This window comes from Puma concolor, chromosome E3 (assembly GCF_028749965.1).
Source record: "Puma concolor isolate L17-30 chromosome E3, mPumCon1.1.hap2, whole genome shotgun sequence".
In the NCBI taxonomy this organism is placed as follows: domain Eukaryota; kingdom Metazoa; phylum Chordata; class Mammalia; order Carnivora; family Felidae; genus Puma; species Puma concolor.
The window spans coordinates 41,150,330-41,164,030 of record NC_141682.1 but is presented as its reverse complement, the minus strand read 5'-3'; the positions used below and the strand labels follow the sequence as shown (position 1 = coordinate 41,164,030).

General features: G+C 47.6%; 2 protein-coding genes across 6 annotated transcripts in view; one reads left to right on the top strand and one right to left on the bottom strand.

Annotated features, from left to right (window-relative positions):
* Window positions 1-47: 47 nt before the first annotated feature.
* On the top strand, window positions 48-1,734 carry FAHD1 (FAH domain containing oxaloacetate decarboxylase 1). The gene has a single exon (XM_025916917.2). The coding sequence runs from the start codon at window positions 371-373 to the stop codon at window positions 1,034-1,036; it is 666 nt and encodes a 221-aa protein (XP_025772702.1). The 5' UTR covers window positions 48-370; the 3' UTR covers window positions 1,037-1,734.
* Window positions 1,735-10,515: 8,781 nt separating this feature from the next.
* MEIOB (meiosis specific with OB-fold) overlaps window positions 10,516-13,701 on the bottom strand; it is a 28,112-nt gene continuing 24,926 nt past the window's right edge. For 4 of the 5 annotated variants that reach the window (XM_086691599.1, XM_086691601.1, XM_086691602.1 and 1 more), the window contains one exon: window positions 10,516-10,904. In XM_086691599.1, the coding sequence (XP_086547725.1) occupies window positions 10,794-10,904 (111 nt within the window). In that variant the 3' untranslated portion in view covers window positions 10,516-10,793. Of the gene's footprint in view, window positions 10,905-12,960; window positions 13,612-13,701 lie in introns of those variants that run through there. The other variant, XM_086691600.1, reaches the window with a different exon arrangement.

Below are 13,701 nucleotides of genomic sequence, written 5' to 3'. Positions count from 1 at the left end.
TCGCGCCCCCGCCCCAGACCCCGACCAATCGGCGCTCGCGTCCAAACCCGTGCCCGCTCGCGGCCCGGCAGCGGCGGACCTGAGCTCGGGCCGGGAGGCGGCAGGAGGCGGCGGAGGCGGCGACCGGAGAGTAGCGTCAGGGCCTCCGCCTCTCTCCAGGGACCAGACCGGTGGCCGAGGCAGCTGCTGGACAGCGGCTCCCAGGAGTTCGAGCGCTGCGACTCCCGAGCGCCGGGTAGAACGCAGAGCGGAACTGGCCGTAGCCGACGGGACGGCGCTCAGAGGTGGTTGGTTCTCTCCCGGGCGCCGTAGGCATCAGGTGACCGGGTTCCTGCGGAGTCACGTGACTTCGGGGTCGCCCGGCCGGGACATGGCAGCCCCCAGGCCGCTGTCCCGCTTCTGGGAGTGGGGAAAGAACATCGTGTGCGTGGGCAGGAACTACGCGGAGCACGCCAGGGAGATGCAGAGCGCCGTGCCGAGCGAGCCGGTGCTCTTCCTGAAGCCGTCCACCGCCTACGCCCCCGAGGGCTCGGCCATCCTCATGCCGGCCTACAGCCGCAACCTGCACCACGAGCTCGAGCTGGGCGTGGTAATGGGCAGGCGCGGCCGCGCGGTGCCCGAGGCCGCGGCCATGGACTACGTGGCCGGCTATGCCCTGTGCCTGGACATGACCGCCAGAGACGTGCAGGACGAGTGCAAGAAGAAGGGGCTGCCCTGGACCCTCGCCAAGAGCTTCACGGCGTCCTGCCCCGTCAGCGCGTTCGTGCCCAAAGAGAAGATCCCCGACCCTCACAACCTGAAGCTCTGGCTCAAGGTCAACGGCGAACTAAGGCAGGAGGGTGACACGTCCTCCATGATCTTTTCCATCCCCTACATTATCAGCTACGTTTCTAAGATAATGACCTTGGAAGAAGGAGATATTATCTTGACCGGGACGCCAAAGGGAGTCGGACCCGTTAAAGAAAACGATGAGATCCAGGCCGGCATACACGGGGTCGTCAGTATGACATTTAAGGTCGAAAGGCCAGAGTACTGAGTCTGTACAAAGCACCCGGACTTCATAAGTTTCAGGAGAGAAGGGAGGTGGACAGAAGCAGCAAGCAAAATTGTTAAATGCAACGATGCTTTAATAAGAAATAATTTTTAAATGTGACTTAATTGGGTTGTTATGACTTAAGGAAGACGGACTCTTCCAGGAAAACGTGATCGAAAAGCTGGGCCAGAAATGGAAAGAACGATTGTCTTTTAGGAAAAAAAACAGAAACAAAAAACAAAGTTCGCGTGAAGCTTCCAAAGAGGAGAATTTATCAAACTAAATGTTCAGAGGCCTTACTTTCCTTTCCTAAAACCAGACTGGATACGACTTTTCCGTGAGTCATTCTGGGATCAGGAATTCAACTGAAAATCTGCAAAGGAAGTTGAAAATCATGTTTTCTAAAATTCCTTGATCACGATAACCATCTGGAGGTATTGTAAAAATAAAAAATTCCCACCTTACTGACACATACCAGGCCCACCATATTAATTGGCAGAATTAATCTCCAGCATTCCAAGTGATTCTTATCACGGAACTGGGGAAAACCACTGCTCCACATAATCAGTTAATTTAAGATTGTAATAAGTGACCAATTAATGATGACCTCACCCATCTGTGCCATGGCCCCTAGATTCTGAATTTGGGAGATAATTTTGAAATGATTATTTTCCAAATAAATATGCTATCTTTTGTTTGGCCTTAGAGTGTACTTTTTCTCCTCCAGTAGTGGCTAGGAAGGACGCTTTCGCATGAAGGGACTTCAAACCTTGATCATTGCTCTTTGGCCTCTGGAGCACTGTGCTCTACTAACAGAGTTAATCAGCAGCTCCACCTCCAGCCAGACACAGGAGGCTTCGGGGAAGTTGAATGGCCTGGGAGAGCTACTCTTGTTCTTGCCTGCCCTCCTGGGACGGAGAGTCTCGGCAAGACGCACAGTGCCAGCGTCCGCCGGCCCCTCCCAGAAAGCTGAGGACATCTCATTTAATAATAGCTCACATTTATTGAACCCTTAGTACTGCTAGGCACCGTGCCAAGAGCTTTCCGCGTATTACTGAACCCTCAGCAAAGCTGTGAGATTGCTCTGCCTGCCGTCCCTATCGCACAGGAAGATGGGGATTCAGAGGCTAGCCGGCCTGGCTCCACAGTCACTCAGCTGAGGGAGAGAGCCGTGCTCTAACCCAGCTTTCCTAAGACCAGAACTTGAAGTCTTGACCACAAGGCAGGCTGCATCTTGTAAGCAGATCTACAAGAAGACTCAGACGTTTAGGTATTACACAACCCCCACATTTAATTCCACACTTACTGTGAGGTGCCGGGATTGGACTTGTTTACTAAATGTCACGCTATCTTAACTTCTTTTCTAATCAGGTTTCTTACTGTAACTGCTTAAGCAGTATACGCTTATTACAGAAGAGGTAGGGAACATGAATAAGCAAAACACCCAAAATTTCTTTCACCCAGAGCCAGCTACAGTGAAGCATGTAGTCTACCTTCTTCCAAACCTGTGGATGACATTGTAATTTTTAATTTTTTTAAACATTTATTTATTTTTAAGAGACAGGGCGAGACAGAGCACAAGCAGGGGAGGGGCAGACACAATCCAAAAGCAGGCTCCAGGCTCCGAGCTGTCAGCACAGAGCCCAACATGGGGCTCGAACTCACAGACTGCTAGATCGTGACCTGAGCCAAAGTCAACCGACTGCGCCAGCCAGGCGCCCCTGTGATTTTTTTTTTTAATTTTTTTTTTAACGTTTATTTATTTTTGGGACAGAGAGAGACAGAGCATGAACGGGGGAGGGGCAGAGAGGGAGGGAGACACAGAATCGGAAACAGGCTCCAGGCTCTGAGACATCAGCCCAGAGCCTGACGCGGGGCTCGAACCCACGGACCGCGAGATCATGACCCGAGCTGAAGTCGGACGCCCAACCAACTGCGCCACCCAGGCGCCCCAGCCCCTGTAATTTTTTAAAAGAAGATCTGCTCATAACACAGTTTTCTAACCTGTTTTTCTCACCGTACATCGTGACTGTGCTGTGTCGGTTGGCACATTTCTGCAGTCCTGATTTCAGTGACCGCGTAAGACTCTCAAGTCCGTCCCCCCATTGTTGGCAATTGAAATCGTTTCTCATTACTAGCTAGTAGAGTGAGCACGTTTGCAGTTATTTCATCCGGCTGGTTCTCCTAAGGGGAAGAGCTGACTCAAGGGCCCGCTGGTATTGAAAGTGTGTCAGTCTAACTAGGTTAGGATACAAGGTTCAACTGAGACGGGTCCATCGAGCTGACAGACCTTCAAAGCCAAAAGGTAGGAGGCAGGAGCAGTGCTCACATGCAGCGCCCAGTGGCACAAGCCAGCTCCCAGGGAGCGCAGGGTGCCCCTGAGGTCAGCGTCCACCGCAGTGGTGGCATGGGCTTTGTCACAAACGGCTGACAACAGCATTGCACGTATAGCACAGAAAGTCCTTGGCTGGGAGAATAAAACACGGAGAGACACCAATTCCCACAATTCCTGCTCTTGCTAAAATCACTGTAAGCCCAGGAGGCATATTCCCCCCAACTTTTTATTTTGAATAAACTAAACCTACCAAAAAGTTGAAAGACTAATACAATGAGCTCCGTACACCCTTCGTTAGATTCGGTAATTGTCAATATTGGCTGTTTGCTCTCCCCCTCTGCCTCCACACAGACATATGCCCAAGCGCACTTGCGTTGGAAAACTGCAAACGGCAGAAACCCTCTACCCTTCCAGTGCGCATCTCGTACGGACAGGGACCTTCTACACACAATACCGTCAGCACCCTGAAGGGAACAATCCCATGCGGTAGTAGTTCCTGTAGAACCTATGGTTCACGTTTGTTCTTTTGCGCTTTTTCTTGAATGTTTCTTGAGCTTTTATAAAAAATGAATACTCTACATCACTTGATAGACTATGAAACATCATTCCAGGTCAGTGAATACAGATTTCGTAATCCCTTTCTATGGCTGGTACTATGGCAGAGCTGAGTGGGATTCTTGTTCAGGTGACTTATTGAAGGACCACCCTCAGGAGAAAACTCAAGAGGAACCACAAAAGGCAGAGAGCAAACTAAGAAAGAACGTGGTGGGCTCGGAGCTAGAGGCGAGCTTCAGTGCACTGGCCGTCCCAAGGGGAAGTCACTGCTGGGACCTGCCCCCACCCTTCCCATGACTTCCCCAGGTGGTTCTCCACCTCCCAGGGAAGCTGAGGGTTGGAGATGTCTACCTGGACGTGAAGGGACCTGGCTGAGGCCCGACGGCCCAGCAGGCTGCACATGTTTCAAATGTTTTGTTATTGGAAACACAGTACTTGAGTAAATCGGATACTATAGGTAAAGTGTTTGTTACAATATGTCACGTAGAATGCACTCGATAATGTCAGCTATTGGTATTATTGTAGCAATTTAATGTCCAGAAACTCATCCCAAGGAAATAAGAATGTGGACACTTAGCTATAGCTGGTGTTTACAACAGCAAAAGCTGGGGAGCACCTAACATGTCTAGCAGTACTGGGGAGATGACACTCAGTACCCTACACTCCTGTGATGAGAGGATATGCGGCCATTGAAGTTGTGTCCAGTAGTAAGTGATCACAAAGTTCCCAGTGTGGAAGCAGATTATAATGTAACCTGCGTTTGCAAATTGTATGTTTTCACAAAGAAGGACAGATACGTGACAGGAAAGACATACAGGAAAATGAGAAGTGCTTGTACACGCACACCTGTAATAGCGCTGACTGGCTGACCACAAGAGCCAACGGTAGGAACAGCCCAAGCGTCCGTCGACAGATGAGCAGATTAGCCTCCCTTCCATCCACACGGCGGAAACTACTCAACCATAAAAAGGAATGAGACTGACACATGCTGTAACATAGGTGAACCGTGAAAACATGATGCTCAGAGAAAATGCCAGACACACAAGGTCACATAGTGTATGAAGCCCCTGGAAGAGGCAAGCTCACAGAGATGAGGTAGATTAGAGGTGCCCAGGGGCTGGGGGTGCAGAAATGGGAGTTCTAGTCTAATGGGGGCAGAGTTTCCGTTCGGGATGGTGACCACCATCTGGAAATGAATGGTGGTGACAGCAGCACAACATTGTGAATGTATTTAATGCCACTGAACTGTAAGCCTAAAAATGGCTAAAATGGTGAATGTTATGTGATGTATATTGTACCACAAAAAACAACAGCAAAAACACACACACAAGAAAAGAATGCATCACACACCAGGGAAAGACTTCGGGGGCAGGAGGTTAGGGCTTTCCCCGTTTGTTATCTAGTATTTTCTAATTTTTCTACAATAAACACGTCAAACTTTATAACAAAATATAGTTCAAAAGCAGAAACCACCCCAGGGTTCCTCAAGATGAGTGACAGACGGACACACAGACACCGTGTTTCTGCCACATGCACAGTATCAGGCAAATAAACTCACCGGCACAGCATTAGGAGAGGAAGATCTTCCCGAAATGAACCACTAGTGGATCAGGAAGAATCGTACAGCCGCCATGCGACTGTGGACAGCAAGAGCAAAGCTGCAGGTCCGAGGACGCAGAGACCAGGCAGACCAGCTCCTGGAGAGCAGCGGGGGATGCAGGTCCCGGACAAGGGCCTGTGTATTTTGTGGGACGGAGTAGCTTCTTTACCTGTTAGTGTGTGAATTCTGGCCAATCTACAACCAAACTTAGGTATCAACCAATTTGTCATCTTCATTTCATAAAGGTGTGAGTTACAGTTTGTGGCGCCCCTATGATTCGCTGTGGCCTGACCCCTGGCCCTATAGACTTCCTGTGTCATCAGGTGAAATAAAATGTCAATACTACCCAAAGCTATCTATGCATTCAATGCAATCCCCATCAAAATTGCACCAGCATTCTTCTCGAAGCTAGAACAAGCAGTCCTAAAATTTGTATTTTAGGCAGGAAACCATTTGTATTTTAGACAAGAAACCATCAAAACCCTAGAGGAGAAAGCAGGAAAAAACCTCTCTGACCTCAGCTGTGGCAATTTCTTACTTGACACATCTCCAAAGGCAAGGGAATTAAAAGCAAAAATGAATTACTGGGACCTCATGAAGATAAAAAGCTTCTGCACTCCAAAGGAAACAATCAACAAAACCAAAAGGCAACCGACAGAGTGGGAAAAGATATTTGCAAATGACATATCAGACAAAGGGCTAGTATCCAAAATCTATAAAGACCTCACCAAACTCCACACCCGAAAAACAAATAATCCAGTGAAGAAGTGGGCAGAAAACATGAATAGACACTTCCTTCTCTAAAGAAGATATCCAGATGGCCAACAGGCACATGAAAAGATGCTCAACGTCCCTCCTCATCAGGGAAATACAAATCAAAACCACACTGAGATATCACCTCACGCCAGTCAGAGTGGCTAAAAGGAACAAATCGGGAGACTACAGATGCTGGAGAGGATGTGGAGAAACGGGAACCCTCTTGCACTGTTGGTGGGAATTCAGACTGGTGCAGTGGCTCTGGAAAACAGGGTGGAGGTTCCTCAAAAAATTAAAAATAGATCTACCCTATGACCTAGTGATAGCAGTGCTAGGAAGTGACCCAAGGGACACAGGAGTACTGATGCAGAGGGGCACTTGTACCCCAATGTCTATAGCAGCACTTTCAACAATAGCCAAATTATGGAAAGAGCCTAAATGTCCATCAACTGATGAATGGATAAAGAAGTTGTGGTTTATGTGTACAATGGAATACTACGTGGCAATGAGAAAGAATGAAATCTGGCCATTTGTAGCAACGTGGATGGAACTGGAGAGTGTTCTGCCAAGTGCAATAAGTCATACAGAGAAAGACAGATACCGTATGTTTTCACTCTTATGTGGGTCCTGAGAAACTTAACAGAAGACCATGAGGGAGGGGAAGGAAAAAAAAAAAAAGTTAGAGAGGGAGGGAGCCAAACCATAAGAGATTCTTAAAAACTGAGAATAAACTGAGGGTTGATGGGGGCGGGGAGGGTAGGTGGTGGGTATTGAGGAGGACACCTGTTGGGATGAGTACTGGGTGTTGCATGGAAACCAATTTGACAATAAATTTCATATTAAAATAAATACACAAATAAAAATTTAAAAAAGAAATGCACAGTCAGGGCATCCCTCCGGTGACAGGTACGGGGTCTTCTTAAGTAAATGCTGGTGGACTCACAGGTCACCAAGGCAGCTGCGCGGAGGCCATTCAGAGCCCTCTGCCACCTTGCTAGGGTCCTCAGGCTGCGGCTAGAGAACACGGAGTGTGAAACACAGCCCAATTTCAGAATGCCCGCGTTAGGCGTCTGTATTAGGCTGCTGACGCCAGTGGCAAAGCAGCCAGAGCAGCTGAGGCCCATGGACCGTAAGAGCCCACACCTGGTCCTGGCACCTGTGGTCCAGGCCTTGGTCTTGGGGACCCGCTGCTAGAGGTCAGGGCACCAGGGGGCCGGGCACGGCAGTTCGTGACACGCCATCAGGGCCCGGTGTCCTGCCTCGTCTCCTGGGCTCCTGGACACCCACTCTTGCTTAACCAACAGAGAGAGTGAATGTGGACACCAGGCGGGCACCCTCAACTTCCCTCTCCTCCCCACCCTGAACCTGCCCGCTCCAATGGGAAGGGCATGACCCCCCCCCCCCACCGCCACCCTCCTCCTTCCTTCCCTGCCTGTCGTCTGGATGGACCCCTGTACCCTGCTTCATCGGGCACACTCCCTGCCTGCCCGACTCGGGCAAGTCCTCCATCATCTTGTTTCTTACCACGGTCTGGACACACCAGGTCCACCCACGGCTGCCCATGGTAAAAGCAAACACCACGCTGCTGACAAGTTTATGTCCCAACACCTGCTCTCTAAGAGTTTCATATACTTACCTTTTGTTTTTCACTCCGGGCGTGGGGGACGGAAAGGCCAAACCTCCCAGACTGCGGGCCAGTGTTGACTGTGCTGGTGGGTCTATGCAGCAAGTGTGGAACGGCTGGGGCTGAGCAGGACGCCCCGGGGCTTTGAGCAGGACAGCCGGGGTGGGGGCGGCGTCCTGCCAGGACACCCTCATCCTTCCAGGCCCCAGGCTGGCGCCGCTCCTAAGAACTTCTGAGGCTGGTCTCCTCCCAGCTGAGTCGGGCTCACACCTGTCAGCCCTGAGTCAGCCAGCCTCCATAAGCGTTGAGCGGCTTCATGTGTCATCACAGGAGAGGATCAGAGAAGCTCTTGAGCGTTCAAAGCCGCTGCCCAGCACTGACCCCGGTTTCTACTGTTCCCGCCCCTCCCCAGCTCCTGGAGAGCAGTCAGCCCCTGCCAAGCTCCAGGGACATCATTTTCGGAAGTTCTGATCCTTCTCCATGGAAACAAGGCAAAGAGGAAAGGGGCTTAAAGAAATTATTCATATATACCAACAACGAAGCAACAGAGAAATCAAGGAATCGATCCCATTTACAACTGCACCAAAACCCATAAAACACCTAGGAATAAATCTAACCAAAGAGGTGAGAAATCTATACACCTAAAACTATAGAAAGCTTATGAAAGAAATTGAAGAAGGCACAAAAAAAAAATGGGAAAAGATTCCATGCTCCTGGATAGGAAGAATAAATATTGTTAAAATGTCAATACTACCCAAAGCAATCTACAGATTCAATGCGATCCCTATCCAAATAACACCAGCATTCTTCACAGAGCTAGAACAAATGATCCTAAAATCTGTATGGAGCCAGAAAAGACCCAGAATAGCCAAAGCAATCTTGAAAAAGAAAACCAAAGCAGGAGGCATCAAAATCCCAGACTTCAAGCTACACTGCAAAGCTGTAATTATCAAGACAGTATTGTACTGGCACAAGAACAGACACTCAGATCAATGGAACGGAATAGAGAACCCAGAAATGAACCCACAAACGTATGGCCAACTCATCTTTGACCAAGCAGGAAAGAATATCCAATGGAATAAAGACAGTCTCTTTAGCAAGTGGTGCTGGGAAAACTGGACAGCGACATGCAGAAGAATGAACCTGGACCACTTTCTTACACCAGACACAGAAATAAACTCGAAATGGATGACAGACCTAAATGTAAGACAGGAAGCCATCAAAATCTTTGAGGAGAAAGCAGGCAAAAACCTCTTTGATCTCGGCTGCAGCAACTTCTTATGCAACACATCTCCAGAGGCAAGGGAAACAAAAGCAAAAATGAACTACTGGGACCTCATCAAAATAAAAAGCTTCTGCACAGCGAAGGAATCAGTCAGCAAAACTAAAAGGCAACCGACAGAATGGGAGAAGATACTTGCAAATGACATATCAGATAAAGAGGTTAGTATCCAAAATCTATAAAGAACTTATTAAACCCAACACCCAAAAAACAAATAATCCAGTGAAGAAATGGGCAAAAGACACAAATAGACACTTCTCCAAAGAAGACATCCAGATGGCCAACCGACACACGAAAAAATGCTCCACATCACTCATCATCAGGGAAATACAAATCAAAACCACAGTGAGATACCACCTCACACCTGTCAGAATGGCTAACATTAACAACTCAGGCAACAACAGATGTTGGCTAGGATGCGGAGAAAGAGGCTCTCTTTTGCACTGCTGGTGGGAATGCAAGCTGGTGCAGCCACTCTGGAAAACAGTATGGAGGTTCCTCAAAAAACTAAAAACAGAACTACCGTACGACTTAGCAGTTGCACTACGAGGCATTTATCCACGGGATACAGGTGTGCTGTTTCGAAGAGACACATGCACCCCTACGTTGACAACAGCACTATCAACAACAGCCAAAGTATGGAAAGAGCCCAAATGTCCATCGATGGATGAATGGATAAAGAAGATGGGGCATATTTATACGATGGAGTATTATCGATACTCGTATATCGATACACTCGTATATTGGCAATGAAAAAGAATGATATCTTGCCATTTTCAACTACGTGGATGGATCTGGAGGCTATTACGCTAAGTGAAATTAGTCAGAGAAAGACAGATAGCATAGGACTTCACTCATGTGAGGACTTTAAGACACAAAACAGGGGCGCCTGGGTGGCTCAGTCGGTTAAGCGGCCGACTTCGGCTCAGGTCATGATCTCACGGTCCATGAGTTCGAGCCCCGCGTCGGGCTCTGTGCTGACAGCTCAGAGCCTGGAGCCTGTTTCAGATTCTGTGTCTCCCTCTCTCTGACCCTCCCCCGTTCATGCTCTGTCTCTCTCTGTCTCAAAAATAAACGTTAAAAAAAAATTTTTTTAAAAGACACAAAACAGATGAACATAAGAGAAGGGAAGCAAAAATAATATCAAAACAGGGAGGGGACAAAAGAGAAGAGACTCTTAAATATGGACAACAAACAGAGGGTTACTGGAGGGGTTGGGGGGGGACGGGCTAAATGGGGAAGGGGCATCAAGGAATCTACTCCTGAAATCATTGTGGCACTACATGCTAACTAACTTGGATGTAAATTAAAAAAAAAAATCATTCATATCTGTGGGGAAGATTAAACTTGTTTACTAATTCATGCAAACGTTTTCCAATTTGGGCAAAGCTGGAAGAAAAGGACTTCTGACAAAGGAGCTGGGTTGTATGAGAGATTTTAAGATTCACCCCTCTCAACCAACTCCAGAAGGTAACACAATAACAATTTATAGAAACATTTTTACCACATTTGAACAAAATACAATTTCATCCATAATCTTCAAACTTGTTTTCCACTTTCCAGGGAGTCGAAGCTCATATCCTTGTTCAGAGTTTAAAACACCCTGTTTTAAGTATTTCCTTGTCCAGACAAGTTCTTGCTTGCCTCAGTAGGGTCTGCAAGCTTACACGAGAGCACGCTAACTCTCAGTCCACCCCTTGCTCTATGTGATAAAAAGAACTGCAGGGAGAAAAGAGAGAGAGAGAGAGGGAGTTAACTTTAAAAACCACCACGTATATAAAGTTGAAAACCAGTGAGCACAAGAGAGCCACAATGAGCTGTTCTGCAGGTGTGAGCATACACCTGAGAGAGTCCCAGTCTCGGGGCCAGTTTGGAGAGAAATTACAGATGTGGCTCCTGATGCTGATTTTGTCAAAATCTATGTTATTTGTTTCATGGCATTTCTCTTTGGTAGGAAAATTGGAGTTTCAAATCCAATACTTAACAAAAAGAAGGGTTTAAAGTGTCTTCAAGGGGCACCCGGCTGGCTCAGTCAGTGGAGCATGTACCTCTTGATCTCAGTGTCATGAGTTCAAGCCCCACACTGAGTGCAGAGGTTACATGCGTACAATCATGCATAAAATAAAGAGTGTCAAGCCAGCAGCTGTGACAGACGTTAACCCGTGGTGGCGACCTAATCTGTCAGGCTATGGGGACGTGGTGATGTGCTTTATTGATAACAACGTCTCCCTTCTGACAATAAAGCACCTTCACCAACATTTTATTTAACGCAGGGCAGAAGGGCACATCAGCTAGCTGGTTTACTTTCAAAGACTACTAGGAAAAGACTCCTGGCAGAAAACACTGCAAGACTGAACTGGGCAATGAAGCTCCGTGGGCACCTTCCCATGGAGCGTCCCCGCCCCCTCCCCCAGTCGGGGTGCGGCTGGCCGGAGCGCTGGAGCTGCCTCATTCGGCAGCACTTTTCAGGGCCTTGATGGAGCGGTTTTTAAGTTGCAGGAAACAGATGGTGAAGCAAATAGTGGTCCCGCTCGGAGAAATCCAGATAAACTCCATCTGGGTGAGGACTCGACCACTCTGCCCTGCAGAAGGACCACTCTGCAGGTGCACAGAAGCCCACTTCAGCACTGCTGGTAGCCTGCCTTTATGCCTCTAATCCCGGTTCTCCTCTGAATTCATTCAGGGAGGACACATTCCTGGTTTCTTCACTAACTAATGAATTGAATTAAATCTTTGATGTGTTCATTTTATTTTTGTATGACAGTCGTGGCTTTACCCTTTTTGGAAATCATTTGACACTAACATCAGACTTAAAAGGACCTGTAGTAATATCACCATGTGTTTTAAAACATTAAAATACCTTCTTTTGAAATCCCTCCAACTAAACCATTTGAAGTAGTCATAGTTTTGTTTTGAAGGAGAGAGAGAGAGAGAGAGAGAGAGAGAGAGAGAGAGAGAGGCAGCGGCAGAGGGACAGAGAGAATCCCAAGCAGGTTCCACACTCAGCGCGGAAGCCAGTGTGTGGGGCTCGATCTCACGAACCATGAGCTCATGACCTGAGCCAAAATCAAGAGTTGGACACTCAACCGACTAAGCCCCCGCAGGCACCCCTATTTTTAATTGAAATATGCATATACAAAATACCCCATCTGTACAACAATACTTTTTGTCATTTTTTAACTGATTTAAAATAATTGATAAATTGTATTTGATTCTCAAGATCTTTATTACTTTTTTTAGTTTTTTTTTAATGTTTATTTATTTTTGAGACAGAGAGAGACAGAACATGAACGAGGGAGGGTCACAGAGAGAGGGAGACACAGAATCTGAAGCAGGCTCCAGGCTCTGAGCTGTCAGCACAGAGCCCGACGCGGGGCTCGAACTCACGGACCGTGAGATCATGACCTGAGCCGAAGTCGGCCGCTTAACCGACTGAGCCATCCAGGCGCCCCAAGATCTTTATTACATTTTGTATTATGATCACTTTAACTTTTTAGTTTATTTCTGAGAGACAGACAGAGTGAGCAGGGAAGGGGCAGAGAGAGGGGGAGACACAGAATCCCAAGCAGGCTCCAGGTTCTGAGCTGTCAGCACAGAGACCAACACGGGACTTGAACTCACAGACCATGAGATCACGACCTGAGCCAAAATGGGCCACCTAACTGACTGAACCACCCAGGTGGCCCTGTGATATGACCATTTTATATCTGCTTAAAATCTTTGTTCAATCTGACTTAAATACTTTTTAAAAAATATTCTTTGGGAAGGTACAATATTTACTTGAGAGCAATTTATTGGTATGTTTGAATTGAGTTAGGAAAACTGCAAGTAACTTGCCATGAATTTAAATTGATCAAATTCATTAGCAACTTGCACCTCGTATTTGGAGGGAAAACAAAGTCGGTCATAGATCTGAGTATATTCTGAGTTGGGAACGGACAGTATTCACATGGACCCACGCTAATGGTGGACGAGACACAGCATATCCTTGCAATTTCCCCCTTAGGCCTAGCAATGAAGAAGTCTCAAAGCAAGGTCCTAGAAATATCAGTGAGACCATAGGTAACTCCATGTCGGTAACCCACTCGGATATGCTTGAGGCCACAAGGAAAGAAGCCACTGGAAAATGGGAACACCTGCTTCTGAGGCTGGGCTGGTGGAGATGCAGTGTTCTCAAAGGCAATTTTAGAGCCTCTGTGAGATCACAACTACTTCCGTGATTATACTAAGACGTGGTTGGCCTTTTCACTCTCATTCTTCCACAGAACATACGGTGGTTTTCCAGAGGCTATGGAACATGAGATGACAACACTGCAGACTGTTAAAGGAATGTGTGCTCATGAACGTGTTTTAGGTTGTTCTCGATGTTACGTCCTCGTGCAGTAAATACAGACAGATAAAATTCTCTGAAAGAGGAGCTTGAAAACTTTGAAGAGTGTGAAGGAGAAAACTTTTCAGACTGGCAGAAGGAGAGGAGTCACGTAGGCTGCAGCCCTATCTCACCTGTGACCTGGCA

Coding starts and splice junctions, on each gene's coding strand:
- FAHD1 (XM_025916917.2), top strand. CDS start 371: ATGGCAGCCCCCAGGCCGCTGTCCCGCTTCTGGGAGTGGGGAAAGAAC.